Source organism: Esox lucius, chromosome 21 (genome assembly GCF_011004845.1).
Source record: "Esox lucius isolate fEsoLuc1 chromosome 21, fEsoLuc1.pri, whole genome shotgun sequence".
In the NCBI taxonomy this organism is placed as follows: domain Eukaryota; kingdom Metazoa; phylum Chordata; class Actinopteri; order Esociformes; family Esocidae; genus Esox; species Esox lucius.
The window spans coordinates 16310935-16330762 of record NC_047589.1 but is presented as its reverse complement, the minus strand read 5'-3'; the positions used below and the strand labels follow the sequence as shown (position 1 = coordinate 16330762).

At 40.8% G+C, this 19828-nt stretch overlaps 1 protein-coding gene across 1 annotated transcript in view; it reads right to left on the bottom strand.

The window, feature by feature from the left end:
- cnbd1 (cyclic nucleotide binding domain containing 1) overlaps positions 1-19828 on the bottom strand; it is a 65705-nt gene that overhangs the window by 35858 nt on the left and 10019 nt on the right. The window contains exon 4 of the mRNA XM_010906019.5: positions 19513-19641. Coding sequence (XP_010904321.5) covers positions 19513-19641 — 129 coding nt within the window. The remainder of the gene's footprint in view (positions 1-19512; positions 19642-19828) is intronic.

The window sequence follows — 19828 nt, the reverse complement described above, 5'->3', positions numbered from 1 at the left end:
TGAAATCACAGAGATTGAGTCACAAAAAAGAGCAGTTAACATGCAATGTAAATATTACCATGCTAGAAAACTCAGAAGACTTGATTTGCCAGGCATGCGTATATTTAGACACCACTGACACCATGATAGTCCATAATCACAATGTCTGTTAAAATATCTCTGAAGCTTCCAGCCAAACAATTTTTCCAGAGTTTGCATCCTAGATTCAGATCCCCAAAGCCTTGTAAATCCATGTTAATACAGACTAACAAACACCACTTCTACCTACCATATAGTCTTAATATAGATGATAAAGATTAACTGTAAGAGTTAATATTGCATAATAGTGTTAGACAAATGGGTGGATAATGATAACGGATGGGTTTTAGAACAGTGCTTTATCAGCGAAGGAGGATGAATCTGTGAAATGAATAGCTGAAGGCATACAGAAACATTGATGAGCTGTGTTCTGAGAGTATATTATATAGTGGTAGTCGTTAGCTCTGTCTGGCTCTTTTCCTTCAGTTTCTATTTTGTTTGAGTTTTGTCACACACAACTTATCTTTTGAAATTGATTGAAGGAGCCCAATGTGCAGACAGAAAGTATATTGAATGGTGTCTCATTCTGCTGTTTGCTTCTTTTTCAGACTCTCTCCAATCACTACAAGGATGCTTTCATCTGGACTGCATTGTCAAATAAAATGAAATGTTATTTGCCAAATGCTTCATTAACAGCAGTTGTAGAATAACAGTGGAATTATTGCCAAACATGCAGAGTTAAAACAAAAATACAAATAAACGACATAATGACCATAACAAAGTACAGTGCCTTCGGAAAGCATTCAGACCCCATCACTTTCTCCACATTTTGTTGTGTTATAGACTTAAAATTATAATTTATGAAATTATTCATTTTCCCATTAATCTACACAAAATACCCCATAAAGACAATCGAAATGTGTTTTGAGACTCTTCGCCATGACACTTGAAATTGAGCTCAAATGCATCTGGGTTTCTTAATCATCCTTGAGATCTAGATTCCAAAAACTCAGCTCTGGACCGTGAGGGTAGTTCCACTTTGTAGACATCCGAGACAGAATTGATCTGAGGAAGGTTGAATTGTTAGATTTTTATTTTTTTTACCACCAATACTATTCCTAGAGCTTCCTAGAGTTATACCATCTCAACAGAGAAACTCTGAAGCTCTGTAAAGGGCCACATGATTCTTGGACGCCACCCTGACAAGGAGAAAGAAGGACAACTACCTCTTCAACACCCTATCAATCAGGCCTATATGGTAGAAAGGCCAGACAAAAGCCACTAATGAATAACAAGCATATGACATGCAGCCTGAAGGGCTCTGAGAGCATGGTGAAAAATATTCTCTGGTCTGATGAAACCTAAATCAAACTTCTAGGCCTGAATGCCAAGTGTATGGTGGGAGCATCATGCTAAGGGGGTGCTTTTCTGTGGCAAGGACAGGGAGACTAGTCAGGATTAAATACTTGTTTCTTTACTACCTCACATGCAGAGCTGTGTGTTTGTATGGGAACACAACAAATATTTTCCCTTGATAAGCTTTTCTTTTCATTAAGATTTTATTTAGTTCTCATTGACTTACATTTACTTGGATTTTACTAGGATTTACTTTGTACACAACAGGTTTAGGTTTTACTGATTTATCTACAATACAATCCGATTTACAAAAAAGTTTTGGACGCTGTGAAAATATGAAGATAAACAGAATGTAATGTTGTGCAAATCACTTAAACTTCATATTCAATAGAAAATAGTACCAAAACAACATGTCAAATGTTGAAACTGAGAAATGTTATTGTTTCTTGGAAAATACATGGGCGCTTTGAATTTGATGCCAGCAATGTTTCCGAAAAGCTGAGACAGGGGCATCAAAAGACTGGAAATGTTGGGTTGTCACACCCTGATGTGTTTCACCTGTTGTCTTGTCTCCACCCCCCACCAGGTGTTCCCGGTTCCCCATTAGCCCTCTGGGTATTTCATCCCTGTTCTCTGTTCTGGCAGTTGACAGATCGTGTTGTCCCGTACAGTCGCTTCCAGCATTCCTTGTTTCCAGTGTTTTACCGTTACCCATTACGTCTTTCTGCCTTCCTGGTTCTTTGATATCCGCCTGTTATTCCATGACCGATGAGCCCCCGTCTACCTCTGCCGTTCTGCCCCTGTCGCCAACCACCGCCTGTCCATCGACCAACGAGCCTGCCCGCCCCAGTGTACCTCTGCCTTTCTGCTCTGTTGCCAACCTTCGCTAACCCACTGACAACGAGATTGCCTTTTCCTGGTTCTTTCATTAAATTCTTTGTACGGATCCTGTCCTGCCTCCGCGTCTGCATTTGGGTCCACAGGTCTGCCTGGTGTCATGGGTAATGCTAAAAAACTAAACCTGGTGGAATATCACACAACAAACTAGGTGAATTGGCAACAGGTCAGTAACATGATTGGGTATTAAAAGATAATTCCAGAGAGGATGGGCCTGTCAGAAGTGAGGATGGGGAAGTGTTCACCACTGTGTGAAAGACTGTGCAGGTGAATGGTGCCACAATTCACAAATAACGCATCACAACCTAAAATTGCAAAGAGTTTGGGGATCTCATAATTTACTTAACATAATATAATTAAAAGATTCAGAGAATCTGGAGTAATCGCTGTACACAAGGGACAAGGGCGAAAACCCATATTGGATGGCCATGATCTTTGGCCCCTCAGGTGGCAATGTATTAAAAACAGATTCAGTATGTCCACAAATTCAGTAGTTCAGTAACTGTATGGGCTCAGGAACACTTCTAAAAACCACTGTGCACACAGTATGCAGCATCCACAAATGCAAGTTTAAACTCTACCATGCACAGAATAAACCATACATAAACAACATCCAGAAAGGCTAGCACCTTCTTTGGGCCCAAGCTCATTTTAAATGGACTGAGGTGAAGTGGAAAACTGTCCTGTGGTCTGACTAATCAATTGAGATTATTTTTATGAATCATGGATGCCACGTCCTCCGCGCTAAAGAGGAGAGGGACCATCCGGCTTGTTATCAGCGTACAATGCAAAAGCATCATTCACTGTGATATGGGGGTGCTTTAGTGCACCTGGTATGGGTGACTTGCACTTCTGTGAAGACACCATTAATGCTGAACAATATATACACATTTTGGAGCAACATATGTTGCCATCCAGACAACCTCTTTTTTAGGGAAGGCCTTGCATAATTCAGCAAAACTTTGCTAAACCACATTCAGTACGTATCATAACAGCATGGCTCTGTAGTGAAAGAGTCCCGGTGTTAAACTGACCTGCCTGGAGTCCAGACCGCTCCCTTATTGAAAATATTATGAACATTATGAAATGACAAATACAGCAAAGGAGACCCCGAACTGTTGAGCAGCTGAAATCCTACATCAAGCAAAAACATTAATTCAAAACTACAGCAGTTGGTTCCCTCAGTTCCCAAATGCTTACAGGATGTTATTTAAAGAAGAGGTGATGCTACACAGTGGTAAACATGCCCCTGTCCCAACTTTTTTTGACACGTGTTGCTGGCATCAAATTCAAAATGGGCATCCCATTTTCCTAAAAACAATAACAAATCTCAGTTTCAACATTTGATATGCTGTCTTTGTACTATTTTCAATCAAATATAGGGATAAATGATTTGTGCATCATTGCATTCTGTTTTAATTAGCATTTTACACAGCATCACAACTTTTTTTGGAAAGGGGTCATATATATTTGTTTTGTTTTTAGTTCAAATCAAAGATAAGAGAAACAGAGGTGATGTCTCTAGATAAATCAGTGAATTTGGACCAGAATACGGCAATGAAATGCAACACGTCATAGTTGATGTGAAAGATAAATTTGACGTAATATTCATCTGTAAGAAATAATAAACAAAGAGGTAGTAATCTTGTCCCCCAACAGTCACACAAGTAATATAAGAAACATAAATTTCACTAGAAAACCTGTATACACATACTTTCAATAACTACAAGGGTCTTGGGTTTTTACACCTACATTTTATTATGGATTGTATTATTTCATAAGTGCAATTTTATCACAATCTCAATCTAATTTCAAGTTATTTATTTTAGCTGAAACTAGGTTATTTAAGGCAAATACAAATGAAGCAAAAATTGCACTTGATGGGTACAATGTATTTGGAGCTAGTATTTCACTAGTGTTTGTACCTCTATAGCAGATTAGCATGGCCCTTACATGAGGATAAAAGCCAAGAACAGACCCAATCCTCGGTTTCATTCTGAAATATCTGATGCTATTCATAAAATAAATCTGGTGTGGGCAAATGCCAGAAAAACAACTTCTAGCTTTGACTGGCAAACTTCAAAGACATTAAGAAACATATGTACTGCATAAAACTCATTAGAAAAGCTAAAGCAGACTACTATGTAAACCTGTAATGGATCTCCTTCCAAATTCTGATAAAACAGTAAAAACCCAGAAGAACAGTGCCACCACCACACTGCAACAACAGATACAGTGGATATAAAGAGTCTACGCACACCTGTTAAAATGCCATTTACTTGTTATGTAAAAGAATGAGACTAAGATAAATCACGTCAGAACTTTTTCCACCTTTAATGTGAAAACTTCATTTGAAAAACAAAGTGAAATAAAACTATAACATGGTTGCATAAGTGTGCACATCCTTAAACTAATACTTTGTTGAAGCACCTTTTGATTTTATTACAGCACTCCGTCTTTTTGGGTAGGAGTCTATTAGCAAGGCACATCTTGACGTGGCAATATTTGCCCACTCTTCTATGCAAAAGCGCTACAAATCTGTCAGATTGCGAGGACATCTCCTGTGCACAGCCTTCTTCAGATCACCCCACAGATGTTCAATTGGATTCAGGTCTGGGCTGTGGCTGGGCCATTCCAAAACATTAATCTTCTTCTGGAGAAGCCATGCTTTTGTGGATTTGGATATGTGGTTTTGCTGAAAAATTAACTTCCTCTTCATCTTCAGCTTTCTAACGGACGCCTGAAGGTTTTGTGCCAAAATTGCCTGGTATTTGGAACTGTTCACAATTCCCTCCACCCTGAATAAGGCCCCAGTTCCAGCTGATGAAAAACAGCCCCGAAGCATGATGCTGCCACCACCATGCTTCACTGTGGGTGTGATGTGCAGTGTTTTTTTTTGTGCCAAACATACCTTTTGGAATTATGGCCAGAAAGTTCAACCTTGGTTTCATCAGACCATAACACATTTTCCCACATGCTTTTGGGGGACCTGATGTTTGTTTTTGCAAAGTTCTGCCGGGCTTGGATGTTTTTCTTTGTAAGAAAAAGCTTCTGTCTTGCCACCCTACCCCATAGCCCATTCATATGAAGAATACAGGAGATTGTTGTCACATCAAGCACACAGCCAGTACTTGCCAGAAATTCCTGCAGTTCCTTTAATGTTGCTGTAGGCCTCTTGGATGCCTCCCTGACCAGTTTTCTTCTCGTCTTTTCATACATTTTGGAGGGACCTCCAGTTCTTGGTAATGTCTCTGTTGTGCCATATTTTCTCCATTTGATGATGACTGTGTTCCATGGTATATCTAATGCTTTGGAAATTATTTTGTACCCTTCTCCTGACTGATATCTTTCAACAACGAGATCCCTCTGATGCTTTGGGAGCTCTCTGCGGACTATGGCTTTTGCTCTGAGATGCAACTAAGAAAATGTCAGGAATAACCTACTAGAACAGCTGAAATCTATTTGTGATTAATCAGAGTCACTTTAAATGATTGCAGGTGTGTAATGACTTCTATTTAACATGAGTCACATTAAAAGTGGAAAAAGTTCTGACATGATTTATCTTGGTCTCATTCTTTTACATGACAAAAACCTGGCATTTTAACTGAGGTGTGTAGACTTTTTATATCCACTGTATTTAAACTAACATTTTCTTATGCTTCAAACGCATAAAGGTGGGGACACTAGATTCTTTAATAACAATCGCCATATCTCTAAATTGTCATCCCTTGCTAAAATCCTAGAGGAATAGTTAAATAAACAGTTACATTGATTTCTATCAGAACATGTTATTCTATTCTGATTTCCATCTGGTTTAAGTTCTGGGAAAAGTTCTGTCACAGCAGCTACACTGGTTTGTAAAACATAATGTCAAGGCCTTAGAGAAGAAATTATGTTTTTTTGCTTGGGTATTGGGTATTGCATGTAAATCAATTCTTTTTTTTTTCATCAATGATAACATTTATTTAAAAAGTGTGGAAAAACTGAAGGGGTCTACATATCTTCCCAACGGCACTGTATGTAAACATATATGCATAAATGCACATACATATTCATATTCAAACCTCTGTCCCATTCTAAGATTTTACTAGATTAAAAATCGTACAATGTTATGTTTGATCATATATTTTAAAACAATGTCAGTCAAATTACTGTATGGTGACATTGGTATTATGTTGGGAAGTATTTGTAAAAAAAATATATAAAAACTGAAATATGTTGCTTGCATAAGTATTCAACCCCTTTGATGGGATCTCCCAGGTTAAACAGATTAAATAAAATTGTCCTAACGAGGACTTAATCACCTTACCATTGGCCTCCATCTGTGAACCATCAAAACACTGGTGAAAGATCATTGGTCAGTTTAGGAATCTGAAGAAAAATGCAAACTAATGACCATTCTACAGAAGTTGGAAATTACATAAAATAAATGCATAGATTAGAAAAAGGGAACAAAAAGAATATCCAAGTCTTTGGAAATACCAGTGAGAATGGTTGGATCAATAATCATCAAGCTGCATAACAGCACTCAGGCCCAAGGAGCAGCTGCAGTGTTCAGTGGGTGGGAGTGGAGTGATAGTGCACTGATCAATCATATCAAGTCAGCTGCAATGTGGGAAAATGTATTGTGGTCAGATAAGACCATGATAGAGCTTTTGGCCAAAACTCAACATAATATGTGAGGCTCAAACCTAACACTGGCCACGCCTCAACACAAAGCATCCCCACAGTGAAGGACAGAATTGGAAATATCATGCTATCATGCTGCAGGGATGCTTCTCATCAGTAGGGACTGGGCAATGGGCACCTTGTAAAAATGGAAGGAAATGGAAGAGCAAAACACTGGGAAATACTGCTAATAGAATGTGGTCCAGTCCTTTGAATGTCCTACAGAGGGACCAGTCAAAGTCCTGATCTCAATCCCATTAAAAATCTGATTGGACAGACATGACAAGACAAGACATAAAAGACAGTTAAGACAGACAAGACATACAAGGCAGACAAGACAGACAAGACAGACTGACATAAAAGAGATAAGACAGACATGACAGGCAGACAAGACAAGACACAAGACAGGTAGACAAAAAAGGGCAGACAAGACAGGCAGACTACACAGACAAGACAGACTGACAAGGCAGACAAGACAAAAGTATAATTTTCCCCCAATCAACTCACACCAGCATCCCAGAGCTGAGGTAGCTCCTTACACTAGAATGGTCGGAAAGAGGAAATTATTTCCGAATGGAAAGTATAGAGGAGGTGTGGAGTGGGACAGAGGAGAGCAGGACGCTGATTCATAAAGGAAAATAAATAGATTAAATAAAAGAAAACACAGTGAAAGTGCAGACAAAGCAACTTGTACAAGCCAGTTTCCTTCATAAAACAAGGTTATGTCTTCTTGCTGGCGAGAGCATCAGAGGACCCTCTCTCTCTCGGACCATTACCAAGAAGAGGAGGCCATCGGCATGGCTCGTCCATCAGGGCATGGCTGGCGAAGGGATCGTTGGGAGGCACACACTCACTTCCTGCACTCAGTGCTGGCACAAGGACAGGCTCTCACGGGGACAAGGCACGGGAGGCTTTTGTGTGTGTATGTGCATGTGAGTGTGCATGTCTGTGTGTGAATGTGTCAGCACCAACTGTGTAAATCTGGCAAAGCAGCAGGAATAAACTGGGGGAAAAAGTAATGTCCAAAGAAATGACCACACACTGTCAAGTATCACATTGTGTGATAAACACAGTGCCCTAATTCCCATGAATTAAAAGAAAAACAAAACATGTGAAATGTATGTGAGAAGAAGACCAGAGATAGATCTATGAGAACAATACATCAGAAAAATATATTTTACAGAAATTACGAAGAAACACAACCACAGCCCTCTTTTCGTCGTGCCGGAGCAAAGGTCATTTAGACACACACTGAGATTGCTGTTGGAAACCACAAAAAAGACACCTTGGCGTAGTGCAAACAATTTATGGGAAGGAAGTAAAGAACTAGGGAAGCAACGAGTGCAGCAGGGAAGGCGCCTACGGGCAAAACAATGCAGGCAGTGATGTGGTCAGTCAGTCAGTCAAAGGAGCCGTGTGGAGGGGAGGAAAAGGATGGTGCTATCTGGAGCTCCATCTGTATAGGCCAGGTGGCAGGAGGAGAGAGAAATGAAGGGAGAAACACCTTTCATTAACCTTGACCTTCCTTGTGTTGTTGAGCCACTGACCTTGGATCAGAAGATACTGTAGACTCACCGGTAAAAAAACACAGCATGTCTGCAAGTGTTACAGTAAGAATGACAGAGTAGGCTATGTGGCTACAACGGCTGGTGGGAGGTTGGTGAGGTTAGTTTTGCCTCAGTGAAAATGGACAGAGCCTCCTTCTGATTCTAGATTTTTTAAACAAACACATGCAGGAGGGGCTGTGTCCCATCCATTTTTGGGAATGATCTGCCGATCCCGGTGAGAAATGAATACTCAGTCTCAAACTTTAAGTCATTACTGAAGACGCATCTCTTCAGTAGGGCCTGTGTGTGGTACGAAAGTGAACGGCAAAGTACTGGATTGACAAATCACCCTTGCCATGCATTTCCCCTCTCTCCCTTAGGATACCCTGTCTCCAATGTTAGTCACAGACTTACTACTGTTTCCCCATGTCATCCCTAAAGGGTTACCATCAAGTGTCTTTCACACCATACTCAACGTGTAGTCACTGACAAGATCTTTCGGTCTGCCTTTGCACCCCTGGGGCTTTTGCAATGCGTGTCAAGAACAAACAAACCAAAAAAGCAACACTGTCAGGGAAGTTCTCAAACATAATTAAAGGAATTCTCTTGATATGACACAAACAGTTGTGTTTGTCAGTCCTTGTAATGGTGCCCCTTCGAATTTGCAACAACAATCTCCTTAGTCACCTGTGTATGCCAAAACCTTGCGGTCTAGCAGGCCAGCAGCCAATATGTCAGAATGAAAGGTTAGATTGCAAAAATCTGCATAATGGAATGTTGTTGTACACTTCCAATGAAGCTGCCTCACAGGCCTATTATTATCTTGTGAATGTAACCTAATGAACAGATCGTGTCGAGCAGGCCATCAAAACACAGTTCTGATTTAAACTGGGCAGTAGCGAGGCCTCGCTGGCTGCGGTGATCCTTCCAAAATGTAACCTGTGCTGGCTGAAAGAGGAGGGCAGAAAGTATTACATCAAGACCCTTCTCACTGCAGAGGTTTGCTCAATCCCTGCTGAACAAGAGAGTCTGCATCCTCCACAAGTGCAGAGCAGTGCGGCAGTAGATACAGGCTCCGCCAGCGGAAAAGGCAAGAGAGATATTTTTGCTTTCAAGATGGACAGACAGTTTCACAGCCGGACACGGAGGTCACAGAGTACTTGAAGTCAGTTCAAGAGATGGATTCGCTTAACGCGTTCCCCAAGATCAAGCAGATAGGCCTCAAGTATGATACTTCAGCTCCGTCCGGTGTGCCTGTGGAGAGCCATTTAGCCTACTTTCTCGTCCTTACTCCTAAGAGAAAACCAATCTTAGACAGACATTTTGAGAGACCATTCCTCATGAGGTATAATCATAATTTTTGTTAGAGGGAAAATAGGCTTTTGTCTTAGAAATTCTTAATTGAGCCTAAAGTACAAAAAACTATTTTTTAACCAAATAGATGCATTATTTTTAGCCCAGTTATTTTATTCAGTCTAGGTTTTCATTTTCCATTTTTCTCATTATGGTATAAGATTACTTTTGATTGATTTCCTGCCTGTTGGGCCCTGTCCAGGTTCTCCCCCAGATAGGGCCAAATTGTTGCTGGACCCCCTGTCTCAGTCCCAAGGTCTTATGCTGCTATATTATTGGGCTGGTGGAGTTGGGTCAGTTCTCCTTCTCCACTAAGTTCTCCTTCTCCATTATAAATCCTTTTTGATATGAGGAATGGATTTTCTGAATTTTCATATTGAACTTAGGAGGGCATGAGGTCCTGGCCCACATCTGCGGAGTACCTGGCTTGGGGGACCCATTGCTGTTCCGGTCCAGAGTACTCCTGGTTGTGTTGCAGATCGAGACGATGCCTAACGATTTCAGCTGCCACTCTGATGACACCTCCCCCTCCCCCGTGTTGTCCCTTTCCTTGTCCATCAGGTCATGCTTCTGACATAAACATAGAAGTTTAAATAGACTCTAGACTCAGCCCACACGCATTTATTACTTATTACAATTATAATCTTAATATGTTCACCTGGCACAGCCAGAAGAGGACTGGTCACCCCTCTGAGCCTGGGTCCTCTCTAGGTTTCTTCCTAAATTTGGGCATTCTTAGGGAGTTTTTCCTAGGCACTGAAATTTAACACTACTGTTGTTAGCGAAGTGTTTGTCTTCCCTGAAAAAATCCTTATATCCACCAGAACTGTTTTATTTTAGGCTTCCTTTCACGTAGCTACATAAAGTTATAGCCAGTGAAGTTTTTGTCTGTCCTGAACCTTAGGCATCATGATGCATGAGTGTTGACTGCGTCTCTAACCAATACGCTATTTAACAAGGGGTAGTCAGTCACTCAGTCAGTCACTCAGGGACGGACTCAGTAAGAGACATTCACTCTAGGCCGGCTCCGCTTACGCAGTCCAGCAAAAAGGGTGAAAGTGCCTTTTCTAAATACAAATAAAACACAGATCTACTAAAACATTTTACATATAAGGATATACCATGCAATTTTAAAATATTAAGCTATCCTAGTTTATAAGTTCTTTTTTTTACACTCCTTGAATTCGTGTCAACATGGTGTGGAAGTCTACAGAGCTCTGGAGGTGACATTGAATGATTTATTTTTTATAAATGTGCTCTCGTTTTATAAAACGCGCTCTCGTTATTTTAGAAAAACAAGAGCTGATTTTAAAAAACAATAGCACGTTTATAAAAAATACATCATTAAATGGCACCTCCAGGGCTCCGTAGAAGTCAGCTGAGAAGGCGCAAATTACTGTAGGTAAGTGGATGACAGTTTTTTTATTCAAGGCAAGATGGAATACATTTGCGCATTTAGAAGTTACCAAGTAGATTAAGTGTCTTACAAAAATCTACGTAACGGTAGGTTCAGGCTGTTATTGAATCTGAATGTGTTTGATAAGTAGCAGAACACATTCAAATGAGCCAATAGTAAATCATTGCCTATAGCTTCTCTAACCACCTTCTCCCTTCAAGAAAAGCACTTCATGTCTTGATACATTAGTTGATCAATGTGGCTTCAAGTCTGTAGCCAGTTGGAATGGCTAGCATATTCTCGCTTGCCCGTAAATGCATGTGCACTTTCGCACACAAACAGGCCGTTAAAAGAAAACGACACCGCACTGACACCGTTCCTTCGCACATCACGCAGTTAGTATGTTTCTGCCTGACCAGCAACAGAAAATAAAATACACGCAAAAACAAAACAAAAGCAATAAAATGTAGACTTAGTCGAAACCAATGGCGCAATGCACAACCACGTTTTAGGTCAGAACTCTTAGAGAAGAGAAAGTAAGTATACTAAAACAAGAAACCAGGCAAGCAAACCCGCAATAGAAAGTGTTAAAATCTCGAGATTGGAACCTATGCCCACGTGAAAGTCAGTGTCGATAACCACTACACCACAGAGATGAACTTTTGCCAGGTGTCAGTATAGCTTGTCTCTATCCTGAACAAATTCCGTTTTAATAGTTAATTGGCCATTCTTGAATTAAATTCATACAGTTAAACTGACTAACGTTTCTTACTTAGTGTACTTCTACCACAAATAGCGGCTATTTACCACTGGCCGTTTTAACTGCGTATTAGCCAGTAATAAGCTTTACCGGTGTCTTCTAACTTACTGGAATAGTCATAAGAATTGAGCAATTGCTAGTGAGTCTGCCAAAGCTATTTCATTTCATGGCATAGGAATATATTTTTTTCTTTCATGGCAAAACAACATACTTTTTTTTTCTTTCATCCGTGAATGAACTATCAATAAAGGCAACAATAACTAACTTTTTCATCCAGTGAAAAGACGAGAGAATCGTGGAATCTACCAGAAATAATTAATAAATGTTGTTGCTCTCAATAGAATCGAACGTAGGTCTTCCATATGAAAGAGCCTGTTGTTAACCACTATGCCACGGCATTAAAAGTTTCATCAGTCGCTAGACTCCATTGAGGATTCTTTTAAATAGGCTTACTAGGATCTACTAACTTCCTAGGAATAATCATAAGAATTGAGCAATTGCGAGCGATACTGAAGATTAAATGTTCCATGCCAGAAACCGTATACAGTTTTGGTTAAGGCTTAAGATATCGTAACTACGTTGTTAAGCCAGCAAATGTGTTTGTCTATAGTGACCCAAAACGCATACACGGATGTGAAACAGGTGCAATATAACCATAAACGTTTTTATTTCAGGCATACCATTCATGTAGATACTACTGAAAATACTGAAATTCAATACTACTGTTGTTTGCTCCTTGGGGTTTAATGCCAGGTGTTTTGTAAAAGCACTTTGTGACATCTGCTGATGTAAAAAGGGCTTTATAAATACATTTGATTGATTTAAATTTGATTGAGATACTAACGGTTTTAGCCAGCAAAATGTTCATCTATAATAGAACAATTCATAACGCATACTATGCATCGCCTGCAAGGAGATACGAACTTGGAACCTATAGTTCACAAGTATGCTTCTCTAACCACTACGCTATTTAACAAGGGGTGAGCGGGCGGCCACTTGCTCGCTCACTCACAATTCATTGCAGGGCAAAATTGGCAGGTTTTAGGCCTAAGTCTGTGCAAAGCAGCTACAGTGTTTTTAATGAATGATCATACTGTTGATAAATTATATTTTTGAAACTTGTAAGTTTAAATATAAAAATAGGGCAATAACAGTAATGATAATCATAGGCTATAAAGAAAAAATAACCACTAATCTGAGTTACATAGATACCGTATCTCACAGAAGTGAGTACAACCCTCACATTTTTGTAAATATTTGATTATATCTGTTCATGTGACCACACTGAAGAAATGAAACTTGACACACTGACACACTGCTACAATGTAAAGTAGTGAGTGTACAGCTTGTGTAACAGTGTAGATTTGCTGTCTCCTCAAAATAACACAACACACAGCCACTAATGCCTGAACCGCTGGCAAAAAAGTACACCCCTAAGTGAAAATGGGCATGGAGTTCACCAGAGCTTCCAGGTTGCCACTGGAGTGACGACATCACAGAGCTGGTGGATGTTAGAGACCTTGCGCTCCACCACCTTCCGTTTGAGGATGCCCCACAGATGCTCAATTGGGTTTTGGTCTAGAGACATACTTGGCCAGTCCATCATCTTTACCCTCAGCTTCTTTATGTCACGGCTTAGGTTGAGGAAGCAAGGAGGAACCGGAGAAGGCGTGGCGGATGAAGGTTTTTATATATGAATAGAACAAAATAAACAGAACGAGCGTCTTTCATAAACGCATACAGCTTCTGACAGTGGCAGAGAACAATCACACACAAAGACAGGGGGAGCAGAGGGAACATATATACCGGGGGAAACAGCGATGATGAACAGGTGCACTAAACGAGACACAGGTGAAATGCATGATGAGACGGTGGTGTCAGAAAGCCGGTGACGCCGACCGCCGGGGCCCGCCCGCTGCAGGGGGAGGTGAACCAGCAGAGGTCGTAGTCGTCACACTTTAGCAAGGCAGTGGTCGTCTTGGAGGTGTGTTTGGGGTTGTTATCATGTTGGAATATTGCCCTGCAGCCCAGTCTCCGAAGGGAGGGGATCATGCTCTGCTTCAGTATGTCACATTACATGTTGGCATTCATGGTTCCCTCAATGAACTGTAGCTCCCCAGTGCCAGCAGCACTCATGCAGCCCAAGACCACCACCATGCTTGACTGTATGCAAGACACACTTGTCATTGTACTCCTCTCCTGGTTGCCGCCACACACGCTTGAAACCATGTGAACCACTACGTTTATCTTGGTCTCATCAGACCACAGGACATGGTTTCAGTAATCCATGTCCTTAGTCTGCTTGTCTTCAGCAAACTGTTTGCAGGCTTTCATGTGCATCATCTTTAGAAGAGGCTTCCTTTTGGGACGACAACCATGCAGACCAATTTGACGCACTGTGCGGTGTATGGTCTGAGCACTGACAGGCTGACCCCCCACCTCTGCAGCAATGCTGGCAGCACTCATATATATATATTTCCCAAAGACAACCTCTGGATATGACGCTGAGCATGTGCACTCAACGTCTTTGGTCGACCATGGGGAGGCCTGTTCTGAGTGGAACCTGTCCTGTTAAACCGCTGTATGGTCTTGCCCAACGTGCTGCAGCTCTGTTTCAGGGTCTTGGCAATCTTCTTATAACCTAGGCCATCTTTATGTAGAGCAACAATTCTTTTTTTCAGATCCTCAGAGAGTTCATTGTTATGAGGTGCCATGTTGAACTTCCAGTGACCAGTATGAGGGAGTGTGAGAGCGATAACACCACATTTAACACACCTGATAACACAAATAACACATTCACACCGGAGACCTTGTAACACTAACGAGTCACGTGACACTGGGGAGGGAACATGGCTAATTGGGCCCAATTTGGGCCTCACTTTTGTTGCCAGCGGTGTAGACATTAATGGCTGTGTTGATTAATTTTAAGGGGACAGCAAATGTACACTGTTATGCAAGCTGTACACTCACTACTTTCCATTGCAGGTAAGCTTAATTTCTTGTCACATGAAAATATATAATCAAACAGGTGAGTGGTGTACTCACTTTAGTGAGATACTGTAGGTCACCTATTCATTTATCAATGATGTTTTAAAGGATGGAAAAAGTGGAACTGAAGGATTTTTTTCAGTGAAATTATTATGTGGATCAAAGCTTAAACCCCTGCCATGTAGTTAGGCTATGACAGGGATTGTCCTTCTCATCAAATCTGTGCATATACAATACAGAACTGTGTTATGAACATATAGGAAACATAGATCGTTTTTATAGAGTTAGTGATTGAAGGGCTTTTTTCAAATAGATAAACATCACACATCTAATAAAACACATTAACCTCTACTGGTCCTCTCAATGAAACACCATGAACCAGAAGTATACAGTACACAAAGAAAATAAGTTATTTAGCAGACACACTTATCCAGAGTAACTTACAGTAAGTGCATACATTTTAAAAGATCTAGGTGAAACTACCACACAGCTCAATAGCAGTAAATACATTCCACTCAATGAAATGGTTATAAGCACTGCTTGAAGACGAGAGGAAAACCCCAAGATATTGAAGTGAAAATGTGCGCAATCATATTGAGTCATTTACCACAATTTAGGATGAATACATGGTTAAAGTAGAGAGTGTAAGCTTTAATTTGAGCACATTTCCCTTCTTATCTGAAGGACCATTTTGAAATAACAGCATTCTTTTTATATAGTCCCCCCATTTGGATGTTCCAAAGGTATTTGAACAATTGGCTCCACATTAGTACACAAGAGAGCTGTCAATGTCTGATCTTGATTCCAAGCTTTGCATTCGTATACTGATGATGGTGTCTGACGACACAAGTACCAAAAACGTGCAAGTGAAGGTAACCATCATGATGCAGAAAAAAACCAAAATGAATTCATCAGAGACAAGCCAAAACATTGGGGTGTGCCAAAATCAGCTTTTAGCTTAGCAATGGCAAATCATTTTCACTCTTACCCTGTGCTTGATTGTTAAAACTAGGCCACTATTTAGTTAGGATTTCCCTTCACCTGGTTGTACCAGAATCAATTGGGCACACATTGAAAGGAAAAAGCAAAAACCAACATAGCCAGTTCCACTGAATACTCCCCATAATAATTAAAAAGACGTCTGACAGATCAACAACATTATCCAGGATGTAGGATTGGATATCAACTACCACTATCACAACCACTTGCAAAAGACTGTAACGGTGAGGTGACGGACAGCTCCATCATTTCCTGCTTTTCCCAGTTTCCAGTCATTCACAAACTCACCCTGGACTCATTCATTGTCTTGTCTCCAATCATCACGCACACCAGGTCCCAATGAAGTCATCAGTATGTGTTTAAATGTTTCTCCTCTGCTCTCCTCACTTGGCGGTTATTGTTCTTTGTATTGGTTTGTTACATGTCAGTGGTGAGTGTTCCGTTTTTGTTTCAGCCTTTACTTTGTTTCAGTTGTTTTGTGCTCTGTGTTTGTTTCTACTAAAACTACCACATCGAGTGCCACTCTGCCTGCGCCTGGTTCCTCCTCTCCACCACTACACAGCTGTGACAAAGACTTCACCAGCCTAACAATAGAGGCTGGACTGTTAAGTGCAGAAACATTAGCTAGCCTTAAAAACAAGATGACCTAAAAAAATATATAATACCAAAAAGAGCCTGCTGAGTTCTGGAAAATGGTATTGTGGACAGATGTCGTGGACAAATATTAAAATGAACGAGAAAATGCCCCGAAGAAAATAGACTACATTAGATGTCTGGCAGAGCCTCACCATGCAAGATAGCCAGTGTCTAGTGATGGGGGGCATGTATGAAAAGGGCAGTAATTCATGCATGCTTCATGGTTTATACAATGTTCTTGTCCAATGCTGTGAGCCAAAGAGCAGCCAATAACGCCAACAAAAAGTCCAACCTTGGACTGGATGAAAATGAAATACTGAGTATCAAGGAATTGAAATTTACATAAGCCGGCTTGAAACAAGACACGGAAAATAAAGATATTATGACCAGCAGGAGCTTAAAAGGCACCTCTGCAAGCAAAGTTGTCATTAGGTCATCCCAGGAGGTCCGCTGAACGTCCTTAGGCCTATTTAGACTACAACTATTGTCATTTAATTTAAATAACATTAACATAATATGTAAATACAATTTTCTGTTCACACTAGCAACGAGAAACTCTTGCTGCCCCGTAAGGCAAAACAAATGAAAACATTTTCTGACAAGCGAGCACATAGGTATGGTAATTCAGAAGTTTTCATACTTTCATAAGATTTTTGGGAATGATGTATCCTGAAGTAGCTAGTTTATTAGGTACACCCCCTGTGTTTATAAATGTGGAACCCTCCTACAGACAGATTTATTTACATCGCTGTAGCTTGCTATTTAAAGCAAGCAGACAGGCATAAAGCCCTTCAGTTACTGTTCAATGGTCTGTGAGAATGGGCAAAACGACTATGAGCGTGGTATGATCTACACTGCCACGTGTGCCAATTGCTGTATCTTAGAAACACCACCTGTGCTTTTTACGCAATAGTGTTTAAGATTTAAGGAAAGTGGTGAGATAACGAGAAGTCCTCCAGTCAGCAGCAGTACCATAGGCCAAAAGATAAAAACATTGGTGGTTCTTCAGACGGATCTTAGTTCATCATGCTGACGGCAGAGTCTTGATTTGGTGTACTAAGCATGAGACCAATCCTGCCTGGGTTCAAGGGTACAGGCTGGGGGCAATTGTCATGGCGTGATGAATGTTTTCCTGGCAAACATTTGGTCCCTTGATACCAGATGAGCAATGTTTGGACGCCACAGATTACCTGAACATCGCTGCTGACCAGGTGCATCACTTCATAGTTACAGTTTGCCATTTGTCACATGGACATTTCCAGCAGGATAATGTGCTATGTCACAAACACATATTGTCAGAGAAACATGACAGTTGAGTTCAGGTTACTTCAGTGGCCCGAGCAGTTTCTCAACACAAAGAAGCATTTGGGATGAGATGGAAGAGGCTTTTTGTTTGCAGCATCAGTATAACATCAGCATGAACCAACATCCCTGCGGAGCATTTCTAACACCTTCTGGAATCCAACCCTCAATGAATCGAAGCTGTTCTGGAGGCAAATGGGGGTCCGACCCAGTACTAGACGAGTGTATGTAATAAACTGGCAACTAAATGTATGCAAGCAAGCCATTTGCAAAATAGTCCTTCTGTGTGTTTACAAGCAGTTGCAAAAGAGACACATTACATCATTAGAAAGCAGATGCTCAAGCTACGAAGATCACCTGAATGTTTTACTGCATATGTTAATACCACAGTAGCCCTGTTAGAACATACCAGTCCTGATCAAACAAGCATGAAGATGTAGGCTGTTCGCACATGGACAAGAAAGTACACTAGCCAGAGCGAGATTAGCTTAAATCTAATAAGGGAAAAGCTGATAGCTAAAACATCAAACTTTTTCAGCATTTATTTGGCTGTCAAAAATATACTTTCACCTGCGCTGCCTGTCTGTCCAATCATGCTTCTACCAAAACCCATGTTACTTGATGGATTGATGCATAGCGTTTGATTGACACTGAGACATGCTAACTGAAGTTCTGTTTTCTGACCAACTGGCTTGACCGGGCCAGAGAGAAAAAAGGTTAACATTTACCTCTAGGGAAAAAAATTATAAGGTAAATCATATGTTATAACACCCCTTTATCAATGACAACAGCTAAGTTATGAAATGTAAGACAAGAGGGCATCATCTGTCTAAAATTAGCATTGATGATTACAAGGAGGTCTAGAGCAGGATTAGTGGTTTGGTTCCTTTACTCTGAGACAGTTCTGGAGTGGCACCAGATGTTATTGATTTAACGGTCTTTATGTCGTACTGCTGGAGAGTATTATTTGTTTTAGAACTCAGGTCTCTGTCTCAAACAGCGGCACATTCCCAGATTGGCCCTGGTCAAAAGTAGTGCATTGCAGAGAAAGGGATGCCATTTGGGACACAGACAGAATGATTATTCTCTGCATCTGGCTAATTCTAATGAAAACAGTGCTTCATCATCTATTGGCCAGCCAAGGATGGAAATGTGAAAGAGGAGCAGCAACACAGCATGTTCAGAGAATTAGATGAGACATGAGACTGTTACAAAGGGGATACACTGCCCCCTTCTGGTTATAAAGATGTTCACATCAATGTCTATCATGGTTTCTCAAACCTCTCCTTGGGCCCCCAAGACGTTTCACGTTTTTGTTGTAACCTTAAACTAGCCCACGTGATTCAATTAGGTGAGTAAACTAATCATCAAGCCTTTGACTAAAACAAAAATGTGAATTGTCAAGGGGCCAGAAAACAAAATGTTGCTGGTTCTAAACGTCATGCTGACTAGGTAAAAAAATAACTAGTACTGTGCCCTTCTTCAGGGCTCCCTAAATGCTCCTGTAAGTCACTTTTTCTAATTCTGTAACTGAGCATGCATAAGGACATGGTTTCATCATCCTGTATCCAGACAGACAGCTTTGTACTCACAACTTCTTCAGGGCATTGATCACGTGGTTGATGAGTGTCTCCTGGTTCTGTCTCCTATGACCTTGGCCCCTGTTCACACCCTGAAACGTCTGGCTTTCACTTGCTTCTAGCCTCTCTGGGCTGGGAGCGCTGATGAGAACAATAAAAAAAACACGTTTTAATTCATATTCTTTAACTCACTGTCCTCAGGTATTTGGGTGTGCCTCTTTAGCTATACAGTACACAGTTTAGCAGTTTAAGTATTCACTCATAAGCGAGTGACGATTTAAAACCCCCAAACTACAGCTAAGATGCTGTATTCCACCCACCTTGGAAT